This window comes from Plodia interpunctella, chromosome 25 (assembly GCF_027563975.2).
Source record: "Plodia interpunctella isolate USDA-ARS_2022_Savannah chromosome 25, ilPloInte3.2, whole genome shotgun sequence".
NCBI classification, from domain to species: domain Eukaryota; kingdom Metazoa; phylum Arthropoda; class Insecta; order Lepidoptera; family Pyralidae; genus Plodia; species Plodia interpunctella.
In genome coordinates, this window is record NC_071318.1 from 299940 (window position 1) to 320346 (window position 20407).

A 20407-nucleotide genomic window follows, 5' to 3' on the forward strand; every position below is an offset into this window, starting at 1 on the left:
TTTTAATGGATAGTGTAAATCCTGAGGAAGGAGGTTTATGTTTATAATTTATTATATTTTTATCCGAGCGAAGACGGGACAGGCCGCTAGTAAAATATAAAGACTGACAGAATATACACTATATTACCTAAGGAGCTGCACACAAAATTACTTTGCACATACCCAATGCCCAAGGCAAGTTCAACTAGATCGGACATTCTAATAGGCGTAGTTTTAGTATTAACTGCAGTCATTAGCGTAACAGTGTCACATGTTATACGGACCTTCCAAGGTCCCATCCCTTCACCGGACTTTGGAACATAATAACTTGCGTATGTTTCTATAGATTTAGTCAAAACATTTAATTTTATCACTAACTGTTGCTCGCTTTAATGTATATTTTTAACGCTAACTTTAACCCTGTACTTTGCTACGAATCCTAAAATGCTTATTTTTTTCATATATTATTATTCTACCGTAGGAATTTCGAGATAAATATGTGTTATTCCAGATTGTATTCTACCGGTATACAAAATTTCGAAACAATCGGTCCAGTAGATTTTGCGTGAAAGAGTAGCAATCATACATACATACACACATCCTCACAAACTTTCGCAATTATAATATTAGTACGATTCGCCAAACCAGTGTTACAATTTGGTTTAAAATAATTACAATAGTGCTTATTAACTTAGTCACTTCATCACGGGAACTTATGAAGATAAGAGTGAGATAATGAATGTACTGACCTTTCCACCAACGATGCTGACCCCCAGCGGGGCCCCAGATGCCCGCCTGAGGGTGACTCGTCTGGGAGGACCCCAGCGCTGGGCCACCAACGTCTCGGTGCGGCGGTCGGACACCGTTACCGTCATGGCTGGAGGGATGAAGCTGTAGGGAGAAAACGGAGTATTAGATAAGAGTTTATTACGGGCTAAAAACATGATGGCCCACAATAAACAATAAATGGTAAGCACTTCTGGCATAATAGGGACCAACACTGTTTGAATGAGTTTCTTTCGGCATTTCTTCTCAGCAGTGGTCGTTACGAAATGCTAGTAATTTGTAGCTTTGGTAAACATCATTTAATTTAGATTATGACGTGAAAAAGTGCCTGTGAAGGCCTAATTTCTGAATAAATGATTTGATTTTGATTTTGATTTTGATAAATTATGTAAATATTGTATATTTACCTTTCTTTTGTTTTTCTATATGTGTATGTTTGTGCGTGTGTGTGTGTGTGTGTTTGTTCACAATAAGGAGTATTCCTTACTGTAGCTATGTTCTGTGACTCTAGGTCATGGGCTATTTTTATTTCAAATTTCACCAAAATTGGCCCAAAGAGGTCTAGAAAGCGTGGCAGACAGACTTCAACATTTATAATATTAGTACTTAGAAATATGAATTTGGTCTTAGTTCTATGCCTAATGCCCACATCATTAAACACTGAGAGCTACTTGCCACACTTTATCAATTTTTTTAAACGAGATAGCTATAGACCATGTACTTTATGTATTCTTTATTAGAAAAAAAATCTGTACCTTATTATACAATTACAAATTTTGACGTGACTTAACTTTTGGTAAATAAATGATTTAACTTTAGGTTCTTAAAAGAATTTCAATAAAAACGGCTGAAATGTTTTAAAAACCATCAAAACATCTCGATGTAATCAGCGACATTACACCTACCTACATATAGCGACGCAGTGATCGATCACCTGACATCACAATCCATCATTTGCTGACGTGGGAGGTGCCCCGCGTTTTACTGTTCAAGTTTTATTTTGATAATGTGATATTATATTTATGTGTTACTAGATTTTATCCGGGATTCTGCTCGCGTGAATTTTCCAAGCTACCTTGTGACCTACTCCGTACTTGTTCAGTACATATGTAATGTACCATAATTTTCAATTTTAAATTCGTAATAAATAAACCAAATAAAAAAAAATAAACCAAAAAAAAAGGAATCTCGGTTTTTACCCGGTATAAGCGTGGCAAGTTGGCAACATAGGTTTTACAATAAGACCCGTAATAACTTATGTTCACAGACAAACTATGAAAAGCTATGTTTTCGAGTTTTATTTCATTCTTAATTCAAAGCCATAGCATTCATAGCCATCACACAAAAGTCAATTTAGTTCAAGCTCAGTTTTGAAGTGAAAGAAGGACAAACATACACACTTTTACACAAAGAAAAGGACTTTATTTTTAGTTAAACTTAACTGCAGTAGATGTGTACTTTCAAAAAGTACATATCTACTACAGACTTACAAAGCGAAGCCAGGTAAATAAGCCGATGAATTCTCAAGATGTATCTCATAATTTAAAAAATTAATAATTCACCGGGTAAAAATCCTAGCTTTTATATTGCATTCTCGGCGGGATGCAAGTTGCAGTTAGTGCACTCGGCCGAGCGTGTAATCGCCTCGGCTCAGTGACCACCGTCCGCATCAGAAACTGTGCAATCACATCAATAATAATATTGTAAAGAGAAAATATTTGTATCTTTGTTTTTTGTTTGTCATGAATAAATTCAAAAAAATATTGGACCGATTAATTGAAATTTGGCACAGAGATGAAATATTCAGGAGTAACATAGGCAATACAGAATAACAATTTTTTTTTTATTATGGTTTTTCTCAGAGCGAAACCGCGACGGGCCTCTTATGATTAAATAAAGTAGTGTCGAAACTTTTCATACAAAAAATTAATTATCTCTCTTAAGTCTGAGCGTTATCCGTTTAGCTTCCTCAGCCGTTGAGCGACGGGGCCCAAGTTGCGCTGTCTTGCTTCTTCGTCTGGATTTCGCACGGTCACTGGCGCCCTAGTTATTAGACTATTGGCATATCATTCTTGACGCATTCATTTTAAAATGCAATGCAAGAGACATCTTCGATTTACAATCGAAAGGACAGTTCTGAACAGAATATATATCTCATTTTGACCAAAATGAGGCTTCTATTATATTGTGTAGATACCTATCTCTGTTATCTGGTTACATTCGGGGCTGTAAACCGCGAAGCCAGATGTCAGTGTAAAAATTAAACTTCGAAATTTTATTATCAATAAAAAATACGTGTCATTCACATGTGATCACGTATCTTGTTACGTATTGTATTTTAACTTTTCAAGTTAACTTATCAATTTATTTATTTTTTATTAAACGTGACAAAAATGAATGAAATCATATGGTACAAAACTAAAATAATTTCCTACACAGTAAGGAACCCAAAAACACAATAAAATTATGATTGAGTAAATTGGCTGAAGGGTCCCGATTTCCCCAGATATCTACCTAGACGAGCATCGAACCAGTGAACCGAGTTAATGAGACTCGCCTCACTAAACATGGGAGATTATTCAGTGGTGATATCTCTAGGGTCTGGTCTGGACAACTAGGGATGCCGACGACCGTGAGACGATAAAGTAGGAAAGCGGACCCTGGGCTACGACGCTCAATAGCTGGAAAGAAACCGGGAAATCGCTCAGATGAGAGAGATATCTCTAAGACCATGGAAGGAGCAAACTCAAAAAGTGCTGGCGTGATGTCAAGTAATTTTAAATCTATTCTGTCGATATTTCTATGTGTTGTGACTAGCAACATTAAGTTAAATATTTACTACTGGCAACATTGTATGTATCGCCTTCAGTTCTTCTTATTCCTGTGTGTGCCCAAATAAAAGCATCGTCCGTATCAAGCCTGCAATTTTAATTCTCCTCAGCGGCGAACCTAAGCCAGCACCACAAAACACAGTCCACTAACAATCCGAACACTATGGAAAATCTATAAGATTTTACGATCAAACATATGTCTTTGGCGCATCAAATAGTTCAAAATTTAAAAATAACAGAGATATTAATCATACACAATACTTACAAATTCAGCCTTCGTTTCTAACGATTACATAATTTAAAAAATATTATGTTTTTATTCTTTTTTCAAAAATAGAGCCATCTAACAAACAGACAGCTAAGGTACATTTACAGGGTTCTTCTTCATTATTTCCTACAGAAGCCTAAAAAGTAATAAAATCATTAAAATAACACTCACTCTTATTACCACTTCTCAGATCACTCCAACACAACACTACTTCACACTACAGTCCATCAGTTAATTTAATTTACTCGAAATTGTATTACTTTAACAATAGGAACCAAACCACATATCGCGGCGATTTAGTGTTGTGCCACTTATAACGCGCAAACCTATCGATAGAATGATCGAATAATCCCAAAATAGACGTTGGTACCTTGGTGGCTGAATCAGTAATGGAGCGTTGTAGTCGCCTAACCATAACTCAATTACGCGTATTAGCAATTTTCTAGTAGTGTTGTGAATCCCTGTGGAGTGATTTATCGATATCGATGTCGATTTATTGTTTGACATCAATGATATGCTTGATTTAAATTTAATAGCGGCTCGCAATGTGCTTGAAAAGTAACAATTAATGTACATTAATTCTCAAATTTTCATGGCAGATATTGATGGGAGTGAGGTACACCTGCCTACTTTTGTAAAAACTCGACCTCTGCTATACTTTGGTGCACGTGGGTTTGTAGTACTTTGTATATATGTATATATAGTCGTCGAGTCGAATAGAGCAGAGGTCGAGTTTTTACAAAAGTAGGCATAAATATATATACCACAGATATGTTACAATAAATACTACAAAAGTAAATAAGAATCGGAATGAGAGAGTTTACTAAAATACTTTTCTCTATCGATATAAACTTTCACCCCATCCCTTGGTATGTTTTCTCTAATCCCACATAAGTCGCGGGAGGAGGTCAAACAAACATAGTTTTTATTCATTTTCTGTTCATTTTTCTCTAAAAGCTTAGTTCTTTAGAGTCATCAGATTTATGTTTCAGTGTACCTTCACGATTGAAATAATTGAAATATTTAGGATTTTTCACTTTGAATTGATTGTAAAGCAAACGACCCCTGCACCTTGGTGTCACAGTTACATAATAACGGGGACTTTTTCGAAATTAAATCAAGACTCGAATCAAAGCCATTCATTCTACACTCACTGGAAACCCATTAAAGAATATTTTCCCGTTGACTACGAACTCACTAGTTTCTCATTTTTCAAGCAATGAAATTAAACTGGGCTTTCTATGACTATAAAATAAATAATAAATATATTAGGACAAATCACACAGATTGAGCTAGCCCCAAAGTAAGTTCGAGACTTGTGTTATGGGATACTAACTCAACGATACTATATTTTATAACAAATACATATATAGATAAACATCCAAGACCCGGGCCAATCAGAAAAAGACCATGTTTCATCGTGAGCCGACCGGGGTTCGAACCCAGGACCTCTCGGTTCAGTGGTAAGAACTTTACCACTGCGCCACCGTGGTCGTCAAACTATGGCTGAGGAAGAAACCGAAATTGTGCTTAGATGAGACAGAAAGATAACAAATAGAATAAACATTTATTGCCGCAAGGAACAATACGTTTATAGACAATATAAAGAGCCTTAACTCGAACTTATTTAAAAATGCCGACTCGTCTAATTTGGTTAAGTGACCATTTAGCTAATGTAGCTGTCTACTACTTACAAGCTCCTTAGGGAACCCCTATGGAAGTATATTGGATTGCTTTGTTCTAAATTGTGACCTTTAAGTGGATTATCGTGTTGACTGGCTGGGGCCCGCGGTTTCGTCGTGAGAATTCCCGTACAGAGGCACACATTTTTTCAAAAATCAACTCCCAATCGTATATAATGAGGAGGGTGAAAGTTTGTATGGAAATCACGTTTATTTAAAATTCATGCAAGCGAAGCCGCGGACAAAAGCTAAAATATAGATGAGAAAAATATCATAGAAGAAAAAAAATTGCATCTATTATTATTAAAACCACGTGACAATTCCTCCCAATGAACTTCATCGCTCCAACTTGAACTTGGAGAATTGATATAAAACTACAAATTTACAAGATCAACCCCTCCGCCCATTGAAAATTCAACATTATCGTTTTCACAATGAAACTCAATTTTCTTTACTGCATGAAAAATGTTTTACAGCTCAAAACTTTCAAACCATATTTCACTTTATTACATAGCTCTTTAAGTTCAATTTTCGACGCTTTAACTTTATCAGTCACGACAACGTCCCACTACTGCAAGGAAACTTAAACTCTATGTATCATTATTAGCATTGTTTTTCCCTTGGCATGTTATTAAAGGGATCAGGGCCTGTCCTCGTTGTTAGGGCTTCATCGCGTTAACGTTCACGTGTTACAGGAAATTTTTGCTTGCATTTGTGTGAGCTTCAGTTTTATTGTGTTTTTATTTGTTATACTCGTGTGCCTTTGTAGCTACACTGTATGAAGTAGGTGTATATATTATGTTGTTAATCATCAAATAATATAAAAACAAGTTTTATACAAAAACTAAATTTGTGCCTCAAGATTTTATTTATCAGAGAGATCTTTTAGCATACAACGCGTGACAAAAACATCAAGTCCGTACAATAAACCGTTGTGGAGTTCCCTGGTTAGGAGCCGGTCCTAAATGAGGTGTTGTCTGGTCAACTGAATGAACATTGGCATGTGGTCTTACCTCAAAATAAGATCACTCCATATCCTCCTGTGGATGTCGTCGTACGCAATTAAGGGACCCATCCATGGCAGCTGATAGACAACAATATCATTCCCAAAGAGGGTCCATCTTAGGCAGAGGACCGTGTGCAAAATCATAGCCGAATATTTTCTTTTTGCTTTTTATACTGACTCGGGCGTAGGGATATGAATGAAACCGGCAATACACAAAGATGAAAGAAACCCAATCTCGCGTATGGTGTATTATGTATAATGAAAACGCATAAACAAAAGTATGGTATTTTAAAAAAAGTTTCATAATTATTATCTAAAAGTATTTGTCCGTAAAAGTAAATATCTTGTAAAACATTAAATAAAAACATATCAAGGACAAAGCCCAATACAGTATAATCTAATTACTAAAATGTGTAAATATTTTTGTCGTTAAAACAACATTAGTTGTTACAGGAACGCAACGCAAACCAAGAGGACATGGGTGTCTCCTGAAATAATCGCGCATGAACATTGTTGATAGTTCCCAAACAAACTTCACCTTGGGAAAATATTGGGCTATACTTTCTCTCTAGAAGGATAAGTAAGACAATTTATTCTTTAAATATTTCTATACGATATTAAAATAAGGTTTTTTTTGACCTAGATTAAAAAATAAATCATATTTCGTTTTTCTAGCACAACCAAAATTTTTTTCTGTAACCGGAAACCTATCTATAGTGCCTAATCTTCACTATTTACTTGTATTTAATTTCAAATAAGCCTCACTTACCTAGATCTTCTCGAAGGCACAAGGAACTTCAACGGCCCAGCTGATTTCCTCCTATCCTTCACCACCGGCGGCATCAGAAGGTCTTCATCATCAGTTTCCGAACCACCACTGTCCAAATTCACTAAAGCAGGCGCCGACATGCGCCTATCAGGGAGTGTCTTAGGCCCCTCCAACATGTCTCTAATCACTTCACAATATTTACAGGCGTTCGCTTCAGCTATATACGCTTTAGTTATCGCATAAGCATAATTCTCCAAAAAACACTTATGGCATCCCGGCACGTAACTGTTTTCCAAATCTGTTGACTCTTCACTAGGCTCTTGCTTCAAATGCAACTTCTTCTCCATAGCCACCAAATTATTCGTTCTTATTTTCTGTTCTTCTTTATATTTCTTCTCTTCCGCTTCCAATTTCTTCTGCCGTATCTCCTTCAAACACTCATCTTGATCGTTGTAATATTCAACACATTTACGCTCTTTCTTGGACGGTTTTGTGGGACTACGTTTCTTCAGTTTATTACTAGTTATGTTTACATTTATTGGTTCTATCCTCAAGGACTTCATTTGCTTTATTATATGCTCTTGTACGTATGGGTGGCCGTAAGACGACGAATGGTCCACGGCATTGGCAGTGTTCTGTGTATTCACAGTTTTGGCACTTACGTCGTTGTCTTTGTTTCTAACTATTTTATCGTGTTTACTCTTGTCTTTGATGTGATGATCGCCGTTGGTTTTACGAGCGTTTTTTACTGTACACTTTACAGACAAGGAATCCTCGTCGAGGCACGTTTCATACCCGTCTACTTCGTGATCGATGAACAAAAGAGAACTGTTTTCTTCCTGGACGGAGGTTCGCGTAGTCACGTCGTAGAAACTGGTAGTTTCGTCCGGAGAATTGAGGCATTCCTTCCAACTTTCATCGCTTTTTACTTTTTCCAGTCTAGTTTTCTCAACTTTACTTTCGTCACACTCCTTCCAATATTTATCAAAGCTAATTCTTTCCAAACCTGTGGGAGTCACAGCAAAAACCATTTCGTCAGACGTAGAGATATCTTTGCTCTGTTGTTTAGACAGACACCTCTCTTCGTCTACTTCTTTTCTGTCCATGGATTTGCTTCTTAAATTTAACTCTCTAGGCGTTGCTAATACATCGTCCTCTGTGATAGTCATATCATCATTTTGATCTTCTAACGACTCGACAGATTTTGATGATTTCATATCGGACACTCCATTAACTTTTCCACTATTCTTCGGAGTAGTTTCAACCTTCTTATACTCTTCATAACTAAGGTCACCAAAGGCAGATATTTCTTCATCTTTTATCGAAGCTTCTTCAGGCTCGAGACAAATCTGGACTACTTCTAATCCTTCACCGTATTCCTGTAGGCATTCGTGGAAGGAATCCATTCCTGTGTGATCGTCTGATGCGAGGGAGTTTATGCATTCCTGTGAATCAATTTAAATAATACAGTAACATGTCTGATGCTAATAAAAAAAATCAATAAGATGAACTGTTATTTATTCTATGCATAATATAACTAGACATAATATCAAATCAATTATAATGTCAGTAAATCATTATGAAGTGATGTTGCGTGGTGGGTCATGGACCACCACGTTCCTTATCAATTCATAAGGGAGGCTCGTGCTCCAGCAGTGGGGACGTTCATGATTTAAGATGATAATTAAGAACATGTACAACTCAACGATATACCGTAGTAACTTATTACAAAATGCTAAAAATTATTGCAAGTAGAATTTGATTAATCGTAGGTGTTTGTGGTATTTGAACAGAAAGGCAAAACGCTGATTAAGTAATTTAATCTACCTATTATATCTCAAAGCATTAATTTGTATATAATGCCATTTCTAAACTCGCTATTAACGTAAATTCGTGCCACGTTAAATGCTTTCAGCCGACTTGAATCAAATGTAATGTACAACCGATGTTAGCAAATTACATACTTGATGAATATATAAAGAAATGTTACCCAGATTGTTAGCCCCCAGGTAAGATCAAGCCTTATGTTATGGGATACCAGCTCAAAGATGATACATTTTGTAACAATGTACAGATGAGCATCCAAGATCCAGGTCAATTTTAAATATAATTTTCCAATCGAGAGTAACTGTTCGGCATGATGACTTTTAGCCTAAAATGGTTGTCGATAAGATATACTATGCTCTCGCTACCGTCTCAGCATTTTCCCTGTTTGTTCATGAGCCGTTGAGTGTCGGAGCCCAGTGACCGGTGTCCTACTTTTTCGCCTCCACTACGCACGGTCGTCGTCATCTTTAATCATTAAATCATTGGCACGCATATAATTTTTGACGACACCAAGCCACTTCTCGAGTTTGTCCCTTCTGCTAGAGTCAGGTAGCACTATAGATGAAAGACTATATATTGGAAATTAATTAGGATACGAAATTAAAACTCAAGTCGCTTTCGGCACGGTATATTCGGCAACACAACAAGCTTAGACAACATTTAACACAGATTTCTTAAAGCAATAACATCGATATTCTAGTCTAGAGTTCTAGACCCACAACACTTCGGTACGTCAATTTTACTTAAACATTATTTCATCAATAAATAATTGATTGATTTATGTTGCAAGAGATAAAAATGAGATACGATCTCTTGATGAAAGGAATGAGTTTTAAGTAATATTTTTGTTCTACATATTTGAACTTTAACATACAATGACTTATAAAATCCTATCCGGATTTGAATTTTATTATACAATAAATATATGATAAAACGATTTTTTTGCTAGGATTAAATTTATTTATTATAGTATATTTTGGGACAACTGATGCAAAAATAAAAATTTCAATCAATTTCATAAAACATGACCAGTCTATGTTTAAAATAGCCTAGTTATTTTTATATATAAATTATGAAACAAAATTAAAAATTAAAGCTTTTTTTTTTCACACATCTAGCTACGCTACATCAACTTTTTTTTATTCACAAATTCCTTCTTCAAATCAGACTATTTTATTCTGACATACAGTCTTTATATCTAAAAATAATTTATGCATAACAATATTTGAAAAAATCTATTACAATGATAATGACATAAATCAACAATATTTTTTATCATATCATTCATACTTAATTATGACCAAAACTGATAAAATTATTTTAACACGTTTGAAATGAATAAAGAAAATTTGATAAAAAAAAAACGTAAATTTTCTTTGCATTTTTTGTTATGTCATTATTTTAATAAATAGGTACATTTGATATTAGTAACAATTTTAATTATTTAATATTTAAATTTGGTACTTAAATCTATGATATGTTTTGAAACCTGTCAAGCATTTTTTACTTAATTTCATTGAAATTGTATTTATGATTTACTTACTAAAGTCTTTTTTTATTTACTTTATTATATTATATAAATTATAATGTTGAACGCTCAAATCCTATCAATTGACTGGTATATTTAATTATTCATTTGTACCTTCCACTTTCTGATATATGTCCCGATCATGAATTAATATTTTTTTTATTTAAAAAAATTTAATGAATGTATCATAAATAATTAAATATTATACAACAACTATCACATTTAAATTGACTACAATGATTCCAACGTACATAATTTTATATATAGACACTAAATTCTTATCACATTTTAAATAACATCAATGTATCAAGTTTATAGATTATTTTGAAAATTTAGTAAATGAAAAAACCTCTGTCGTGTTTTTTGTGAGAAGTTTCCGAATCACTTGTGTAGAATAAATACTTAGGTATTTAATTACAAATTATATCTATAATAACTTAAATAAATTACAAAGAACGTTGTTTAAAAAAAAAGAAAAAAGAATTGCACCTAAAAAGTACAGATTTTTTACTTGCTATTTTTTTTTCTGAGGCATAGAATATATCAAACTTTCAACTGATCACATTGAAGTGTACCGTGACCCCTACAATTTCCATTGTCAGGTATTTCAACTCGCACAGTGTAATTCAACTTTTCGTCGTGTCATTTCATAGTAATTTCTGCTTTTATTTTCGGCGGGACTCTGAAGGGGGAGGGTGCGGTCGGGGGGTGGCCGTCTTGAGAACAGTTCAATTGTAATTCCATTATATCTCTGTGAAGCGACACGATAAGTCGAAGGATTTTCGTGAAATACTCCAATTTCTGAAATAAAAACAAAATATGCTTTAAAAAAATACGATAATTCAATAATGTTAATAAAAAATGTTTTTTGTTTTTTTTTTTTTAAATATATCAAAGCATGCTTCAATATTGTACACTAAAGGGAAATCATATTTAAATAATGTAAAAGATTTTTTTTTATTCTTAGAGCGGTAATAATTCCCTTTACTGTACAATGTTTTTTTTACGAATAAAACTCGATATTGCATGCAGTTTCAGGTACATACTGCTCTAAGCATAACAAAGCTTTAATAAAGTAAATTTGGACTTACTTTAATTTTCCCATGAGTGTACAATATCAAAGTTTATAACATCACACTTTGTTTGAATTATATCAAAATTATGTCTATTGCAAATATTTTATATAACCGGCCAAAATGGTAGTAAACGAAATTTGGATGAATATTAGGTATTTTGTTAAAATATTACTATTAGTATTTTTATTATAAAATTAGAACCATTTTTAATTTATAAAAATTAGTAATTGGAACCAAAATATGCTACAAATTGTACGTTTATTTATCACTTTACTCGCATAATCAACATCAATTTTAATTTATTTAATTAATTATTACTTAATTAAGTACGTTATTCGTTTATTCAATTTCTACCAGTGCCCAATCACATTGGAATTTAAAATTTATTTAAACATCATTCAGATTAAAAATTAAGACATATCAACTTTTCTACTTTTATTATTTCAATAATTAAAAAATATAAAAAGTTATATAATAATTATAATGTGTTCACCTGGCTACTCTGCATACTGTGTCCATTCGCTTTATCGCCACCGACGACGGTGCTGCAAGGGAGAGGTTTAGCCACGCCGATTGTCACTATTCCTGTAACAATACATATATTTCTGTGGTGTCTTCTTAAATTTTTGCAATAAAATATTTCTATTATATATATTACGAAATAAAAATGAAAAATACTTCAACTCAGATATAAACAATCACACAAGCGACTAGACGAGTAAAATGCATGTTATCTCTTGTTTAATATTGTCTAGGTACATTGTTAACTCATTAATAAATATACTTTATGATTATTATTACTCGGAGCTACGAAATCTTCTGTTAATGGATTTTATTTTATGTTATTTTAACAGATCTTTTCATCACGTGAAGCGCTATAAACTCATATATTAATTTTCAATTTTGTTTACGATTTGTATTGAGAGCTGGAAATATATATATATATTATCGTCTTTAATAGTATGACGTCTGTTGTTATAAACTGTACTCGCATCATATTAACATTAGATAATATTAGAATGTAATATCACATTGATAAGGTACCTTGTGGTCGATTTTTAGTTACCTACTCTTACAAACACAAACAAACCGTCCATTGAGAATGTTTACCTGTAAAATGTCGCATATAAATGTTAATTTTAAATCAGTACATTCTTTTTACACTTTTACTAATTTCCTTATCTCTAAACATTATATGATATTTGTTAATGATTTTCAGTGTTGCTGTCAATGGCTTGTGTACATACATCTGATAAGACTCATTTTATTTATATACTTGTATCTATTGATGGGTGAATACATAGAAATAAAATGAAAATAAAAATCTTGTTTCAAATTGAGGAAAGAGATAAGATTTAAGATTTTTACAAAAATATCTTTTTGACACAAGATTTTATTGTTATCCGAGAATACTTGTTGCATTCAACACGTGACAAAAAAAATCCGTTTAGTAAACCGTTGCGAAGTTTTTTTTGTTCGGGAGTCAAAAATATATATATAATAGTCTTTCAAAATTGAGTTGAAAATCGTTTCACCCGTTCGGCTGCTACGATGACGCAGACATACAGATACGCTTCAATCTTTAAAAAGAAATATAGTGGTACGGGAAAGAAGACCTAATGAGAAAGAAGATAGATAGTGAGAAAAGGTAACCTCTGGGCGCCCCCTTGATGGCGCGCACGGCGGCGGCGAGCGGGCAGCGCGCGACGTCGCGGCCGTTGACGGCCACGAGCCGGTCCCCGGGCGCGAGCCGGCCGTCCGCCGCCGCCGCGCCGCCCGCCACCACCGACCGCACCACGATCACCGAGCTGCCCGGCTCCGACGGGTCCTGTCACAACCTTTGTTATTTCATTGGGGTTCACAATGTGTCGTTTTGTCGTTTTGTCGTATTGTCGTATTGTCGTATTGTCGTATTGTCGTATTGTCGTATTGTCGTATTGTCGTATTGTCGTATTGTCGTATTGTCGTATTGTCGTATTGTCGTATTGTCGTATTGTCGTATTGTCGTATTGTCGTATTGTCGTATTGTCGTATTGTCGTATTGTCGTATTGTCGTATTGTCGTATTGTCGTATTGTCGTATTGTCGTATTGTCGTATTGTCGTATTGTCGTATTGTCGTATTGTCGTATTGTCGTATTGTCGTATTGTCGTATTGTCGTATTGTCGTATTGTCGTATTGTCGTATTGTCGTATTGTCGTATTGTCGTATTGTCGTATTGTCGTATTGTCGTATTGTCGTATTGTCGTATTGTCGTTTTGTCGTTTTGTCCTTTTTACATTTTGTGTCATTCTTCACCTTTAGTCATTTTGTGCCGTCTTGTCGTGTTGTCTTGAAACACGCCTGTTTTAAACTCACCAGGTAATCCAATATAGAGAATCCCAAGCCCCGTTCCTCCTTGACCAGCTGTATGTACGTGATCTTGTCGCTCCACATCGCGAGTCCGCTGAGAGGTTCCAAAGATCTCGACCGTTGTCTCTCCAGGTCTTCGTGGCAGAATTCTGAGAATAAATAAAAAAATGTTGTCAGTTTGTAGTAGTTTGTAGCTTTTTCAGATATTATAATTTAAAATTGGACGTGAAAAAGTGCCTAATTGGGTTGTAAGCTTTAGAACTGCATGTCCATATGATAAGATATCGGATGTGACTAAAATGATGTAATATTGAGCCGTGGTTAACAAGGTATTGTCTACTAATTTCAAATATTTTCAATTAGCACTTTTTAGAGGACAACATTTGTAACCTGTTTTTATTGCGGCCCGGAGATGGTTGTTCTAGCCTCTGAAAATTAGATTACGTAAGTTTGTTCATTACGTGACTATTAAGTAGGTACTTAGGTAAATACGTACGACATTGTGTCCCTATAGCATGATATAAAAGTAACTTTTACACCACGTCCATTATCTGGTTATTTATGTGTTTCAGCTGGTCGCTAGTTCGGAGTAAGTTGAGAATTATGAAGACCGTACGGGTGAATTTACTGAAAATGTTTGCTTGTTTCTTGTTTATTGCCTAAAAATACACAGAAACTACAGACTTATCTCTAATGAAGGGATCCCTTCCAGTCAAATATATAATCTATCAGAATGTTTTAATTAAAAATAGGTATAAATAAATCACCAGTCCTTGTTAACGAATATACAGGTCACTCACATGTGATTTAATGTATGGAAAAGTCGATTATAGTTTCAGTCTTATAAGATCTTTTTCAAGACAAATACTACTCTTTAAGGCGCTGTATATTTCTGTGTGTATCTCTCACGTTAGATTGGTGAGTGGCTGCAGATCGAGCAGCTTGTCACAGCTGACGGCAACTTCAAGTTGCACTTGAATATCTCCATAGCATCACCATAAGATATATTCAGCTGCTGCGACTCGCACATGTATTATCTCTTTAGTTAAGACAAACGACAAATTACCAGTAATTTTAAGGAAAACATAGACAAATAAAAAAAAGACTTACCATCATGATCATGGCCCGCGGACATAACCGTGGTGGCACTGCACATCGACGCGACAGAACTCTCGGACTTAGCCTTGATCAGCCTCTGCGGAGGAGTCAGCAGATCTTGCAAGCTTCCGCCGAGTATCTGATTCTGACAATAAAAAGTGGCATTGAGATGTCATGTTATTTATCAGTTAATTATAGGGGAAGGCTGTGGATCATGTACCTACTACATTTTAATAGATTGGGATTATATAATTTATACTTTATGGCAACACATTAACACCACTGTAGATGAAGAAGCTATTAAAGAAAGCACTTAACCACATCTACGTGATGTGCTCCTAGTACCCACCGGCCATAAACCTAGAACATTCGTTACTAGTTCATGTTATACGGAACTAAAATCAAAATATACTCCATACCCTTCCAAAGCTGTTCTCCACGGCAGTCCTCGTCTGGTCCCTCTTCCTCACGCAGACCAACAGCACCGGTGACGTCACAGCTCGCAACCGAGTAACAACCTCCACGTGATGCGCTCCTAGTACCCGCCAACCGTTCACCTAGAAACTTATTAGTAAATTACACTAATCCGAAGAGTATATAAAAACAAAAGTGATCTACAATTTAAATTCCTAGCTTGGGAATTAATGTAGGTACTATAATTTTGAACGCACTATTTTTATGTTTATTTTATAAACAACATCCATGATGCTAATATTTTATTATATTTATATACCTCAAGTAATTCATCTCCTACTCTGTGCACCCCCAACTTCGCCACTGGTCCATTTGGCGCTATAGCTCTGATGTAATGCCTCGCTTGCACTTCCTTGCCCCCCACTACTCTGACGGTGCCTTCGAGCGAGATGCCCAGTCCGCCGTCCTTTTCTTTCATGATTGTGCCCACCTGGAAACAAATTGAAATACCTTATATTTTAGATGAATCTAGTGAGTACTCTTATCCTTAAATATAAAACGAAACGTGGGACATATGGTAGTTAGATGACGTTTCTGGTCATAAAATTAGGGATAGATCTTAAATGATTTTATTTTAATTTCACTCCAGGCTTCGGGACGTCACAGCTGTGAATAAAACAGTGTTAAAATTCTTACGATAATATCAAACTCGTGCTGATTCCCGGGCCAGTCCGTATCATTCAGCAACACATCCCGCCACTTGTCCTGGATCCTCCTCTCCCTCTGCGGCGTCTCCTCCTCCCTCCCGATCACGATCTCTGCCTCCTCTGACGGGGAGGATGGGGAGGGGAGGTGCGGCTGGAACTCGGAGTCCGCCTCCGCTTCTATCACCGTTGATTCATCGTACTAGAATATTAAAAGTTACTTTAACAGCAGAATTACAGTAGTGGCTTTAAGTCTAGAATAGGAGTACCACCTATACGGTAGGTTGATGGTACCCGGGCTGACTTGATAGCATCTTCTGATAAAGCTATTGAAGTGGCTCGGTTCTGGCATAAAATGCTTAAGTGGTGTAGCGTTTTCGATTTTGCCATCGACACGCAAAGAATATGGATGGATCCATGTGTGGGTAAGTATGAGAGGACCACACCAATCCTACATTCCATACCCTCGCATGAATGTCGTAGGAGGCGAGTACAGTGACACGACTGCTGGTAGGCAACAATAGCATAGAGCAAAGGAAGGTTAACGTCAAGTAGTGTGGTATCTGTAAAATCACAACTGAATCTTAATTTTTTAAAAGTTCTTACACGACTTTGTGGCGTCACAGTCCCAAATGCATGTGGTAAAATGGCGAGATAAGAGAAAGAGATAAGTAATTTAAAAAATACAAAAAATACTTCAAATAAATATGAAGGGGACCCCTTTCGCCCAGCAATGGGACACGTCGATAGGCAAATAAAATAAAAATATAATGAAATTACTCACCACACTAAAACTATACTTGGCGAGAGAAGTCACCGACGGGCTGGGCGGTGCTCTAGGTTCCCGGCGGCCATCTTGCGCCGCGAGCGCGCGCTGGAGCTTCTCAAACCCCGCCCCGCGCAGGTATCTGGGTGAAAACCGGGTGGTAGATAGACAGATTATTTATGCTACAATTTAAAATAATTTTTTAACAAAAATGACATTCTTTACACAAAATTTTATTGTTGCAAACTGTTAACGAGTAACACGTTCCTGAGTGCAGCATCAGTCATGCTTATCATAGCAATGCAAACTAAACGTGTATACAAAACTTCAGCACAATTGATTGAAGATATCTGCTTCAAAATTGAGCTGTTAGATTCCACCCGAGACATAGTTACATTGAAAGTTAAATAACAGCTTGTAAACAATGACCGAAGTATTCTTGGTAATAAGTTTGCTATCATAGTAATGCATACCTAACTATATTAGGTATTTCAAAGTTGTTGTTTGTGTTTCATCGTTTTGTGGTTCGTTTCCTCATAGCTGAGGGCCGGAGCTATGAGGAATACGACTATGAAGAAGAAGTGTCTCGTTCACTATTAGCCAATTGTAAAATTTTCATTGCTTTGTTTTAATACTTAATGGAAATAACAGATGTTGAATCTGTATTTACTAATTTGCACAACAAATAATAAAAACACAGTTAATCTCATAGCAAAAATTGAAAACAGACTTAAAATCTATCAAAAAACTAGAGAGTAACTCTTTCCAACTTCGTCCAACAACCGAATTAATACACACGATAATGAACGTAATATATCACTTACTACCATTAATTTCCAACACGTGTCTCCTCTACTCGAAGGCAATCCTTCCAATCATTAGATCATCTAGAACCACCAACACCAGTACAATTCCACCGTAATAAACGCCATGCGGGGGAATCCTACTGGTGGAGATAGCCCATTCAGACGGCTGAGGAGATATCTGTTTCGACTATTTGTTAGATTAGTCCTTACTTCTGTTGTCTTTTCTTTATTTAGTTCATTGAACAATTTCTTCTCGAATAGATCCATACTTCAATGTGATTGTACTTCTTTTGCGTTTGAACGTAGTAATTCATTATTGATTGGTGTTGAGTAATTTCTATTGCAAACGCTGCTGCGGGCAATGAATAACACAAAGAAGAGATAATTAGACAAACGAATATTCACATATTCGTGCAAAATGTTTGTCAGAAATCAAAGTATATATAATTTTATAAAAACTTTTGACCTGTCGTCAAAACTTTTTATAGTAAGTCAGGCGGCCGATCATAAAATCATAATTGCCTCAGCGTAAATCCGCGTCCGGCCCACGTGGTCTGCATAAGGAAGGCCAGTACCCCAGCAGCGGAGACATGGCTGATGTTGATGATGATGAATCACTCCCGACGATCTCCCACGTTGCAAGACCAATAAAGACAAAAGACATGCCATAGCCTCCTATTATATAAGTATAGAAACGGCTATGGCATATCTACGTGTCTGTATTGACAGAGTCTTCGGAAAGACTGGAAAATCCGTAGTGTCTTCTCAACAGGCATCCAAGCTTTTTATGGTGCTGAAAAGTACTTTATAGGAATCAAATTTTTCACTAAATTAAAATTCATTTATTTGCAATAAACATGACAGTAAAAAGTATATAATAGTTCCAACACAAGTTCTCTAAATATAATGGTCAATATTGGTTGAAAACGCAGTGTTGCCAGCCACAGGACACAGCACTTTTATTTATTTCCACTTTTATAAACAGACGACATTACAAAGGCGTGAGCCATGTGCATAATTCATTTATCCAAATTAAATGTTATTTATTTCTCCTCACAGGTTATATACACAATACATTGTTACACAAAGACATATCTTAAAGAGGGACCACAAATCGCGCTAATTATTAAAACTCGATTCGAATTCGAATCTTAGATCGCAATAAAAACTCGATCGTTCCGCAATTTTTTTACCCCTCCTGTACCTCGAAAACAGATTCTTGGATCACAATTGAGGGCGAAGTATGGGTTTGCATTTCCCTATCGAGTTGATGTGATTGGTTGCCTGCGTCTCATTGCGAATCAATTGAAATGCAAACCCACACTTATCTGTAAACCAACGTTGCCATTGTGACAAAAAAAAAACAAATTTGTATGTGCTGGAATGTACCAACCTAAGATGTTCGATTGCTATAAAGTTGAAGTTATTGATCGGTGCGATTGGAGAGCTGCATGCGTTGGGCAGCGGTTAGTGCTGTGTCCTGGCTTCGCTTAGGCTAAACTATAATAAATTATACACCTAAATATTCCTCAAGAAGTAACAGTAGGTATTAGTGATAACCGTACAAAAATCCACCTGATATTTTTGGATTTTATCGCGAGCGCAAACGCGACAGAAGATTTGCTTTATCATAAGTAGGGATAAATAAATAGAGACCAGCGGCACCAACCTTAGTGCTTTCAACCTCACCACGGGGCCCTTGGCATCTCTAAGTAATGCCACGGCTCTGTGATTGGTCACCCCATGCAGCGACACGCCATCCACCTGCAACAAAGTTATTTTCATTCTCAGATAATAAGTTCATTTACTTATGATGTGTGACTGTGGCTACCACAATATTACCACCGTCGTTAGCTCACCTCCAGAAAACCACTTCACCATATTACCAAGACCAACCAAGCCAAGGACACTTACTTCTCTGTTTGTTGTTCTGTCGACTTAGTGAATACACTAAGTCGCCAAGAAACAGAGAAGTACGCAGCTCTGAGAAGAACGCGCACATCACAGGTGTGGATCTTACATTGCAGCTCGTCAAGTAACAAGACATGCACTCAGTTCTGGAGTAGCTACAGTGCATCATCATGCAACGTCGTGATGTCCGTTTACCGCGCCGACCACCGCGCGCCGTGCTACTCGTAACGGCGAACCGGACCGCTGCGAGCCTAGATCTATTTTATCGACGCATCGAATTCGCCGCGGACTCCATCGGCCCACGCAACTGTGCGGCGGAGAGCGCATGCGTTTGAAAGAGACAAAATATTTCGTTTTTTTTGAGATTGACTATACGTTTTCCCTTTGTAATTATTTGTATATAAATACGGCCACGATTGTTCAATAAAGTCTCCACAAACAGTCCCTAAACATTTTTATGGCTGTGTCACAGCCCCGTACGCAACTGGTAACTTGCGAAAATTAGAGAGAGAGATAAGAATAAACGGAAAGAAAATCAAATTTATTAAGAAAATTAGACACTTTTTCACGACGAATTTTATATAATACATGATATTTCCTCAAAA

The 20407-nt window shown here is 36.1% G+C and overlaps 1 protein-coding gene and 1 long non-coding RNA gene across 5 annotated transcripts in view; one reads left to right on the top strand and one right to left on the bottom strand.

Annotated features, from left to right (window-relative positions):
- Window positions 1-20407, bottom strand: part of LOC128680954 (inaD-like protein) — a 94877-nt gene that overhangs the window by 45332 nt on the left and 29138 nt on the right. For 3 of the 4 annotated variants that reach the window (XM_053764472.2, XM_053764471.2, XM_064436821.1), the window contains 11 exons: window positions 19561-19655; window positions 17104-17227; window positions 16312-16521; window positions 15935-16105; window positions 15621-15758; window positions 15214-15346; window positions 14110-14252; window positions 13406-13580; window positions 12246-12337; window positions 7322-8766; window positions 729-870 (listed from right to left, as the gene is read on the bottom strand). In XM_053764472.2, coding sequence (XP_053620447.1) covers window positions 729-870; window positions 7322-8766; window positions 12246-12337; window positions 13406-13580; window positions 14110-14252; window positions 15214-15346; window positions 15621-15758; window positions 15935-16105; window positions 16312-16521; window positions 17104-17227; window positions 19561-19655 — 2868 coding nt within the window. Of the gene's footprint in view, window positions 1-728; window positions 871-7321; window positions 8767-12245; window positions 12338-13405; window positions 13581-14109; window positions 14253-15213; window positions 15347-15620; window positions 15759-15934; window positions 16106-16311; window positions 16522-17103; window positions 17228-19560; window positions 19656-19911; window positions 19987-20407 lie in introns of those variants that run through there. The other variant, XM_053764473.1, reaches the window with a different exon arrangement.
- On the top strand, window positions 6268-7423 carry LOC128680958 (uncharacterized). Its single transcript, XR_008405916.1, has 3 exons — window positions 6268-6329; window positions 7006-7132; window positions 7326-7423. It is a non-coding gene; the product is annotated as an uncharacterized LOC128680958 (long non-coding RNA).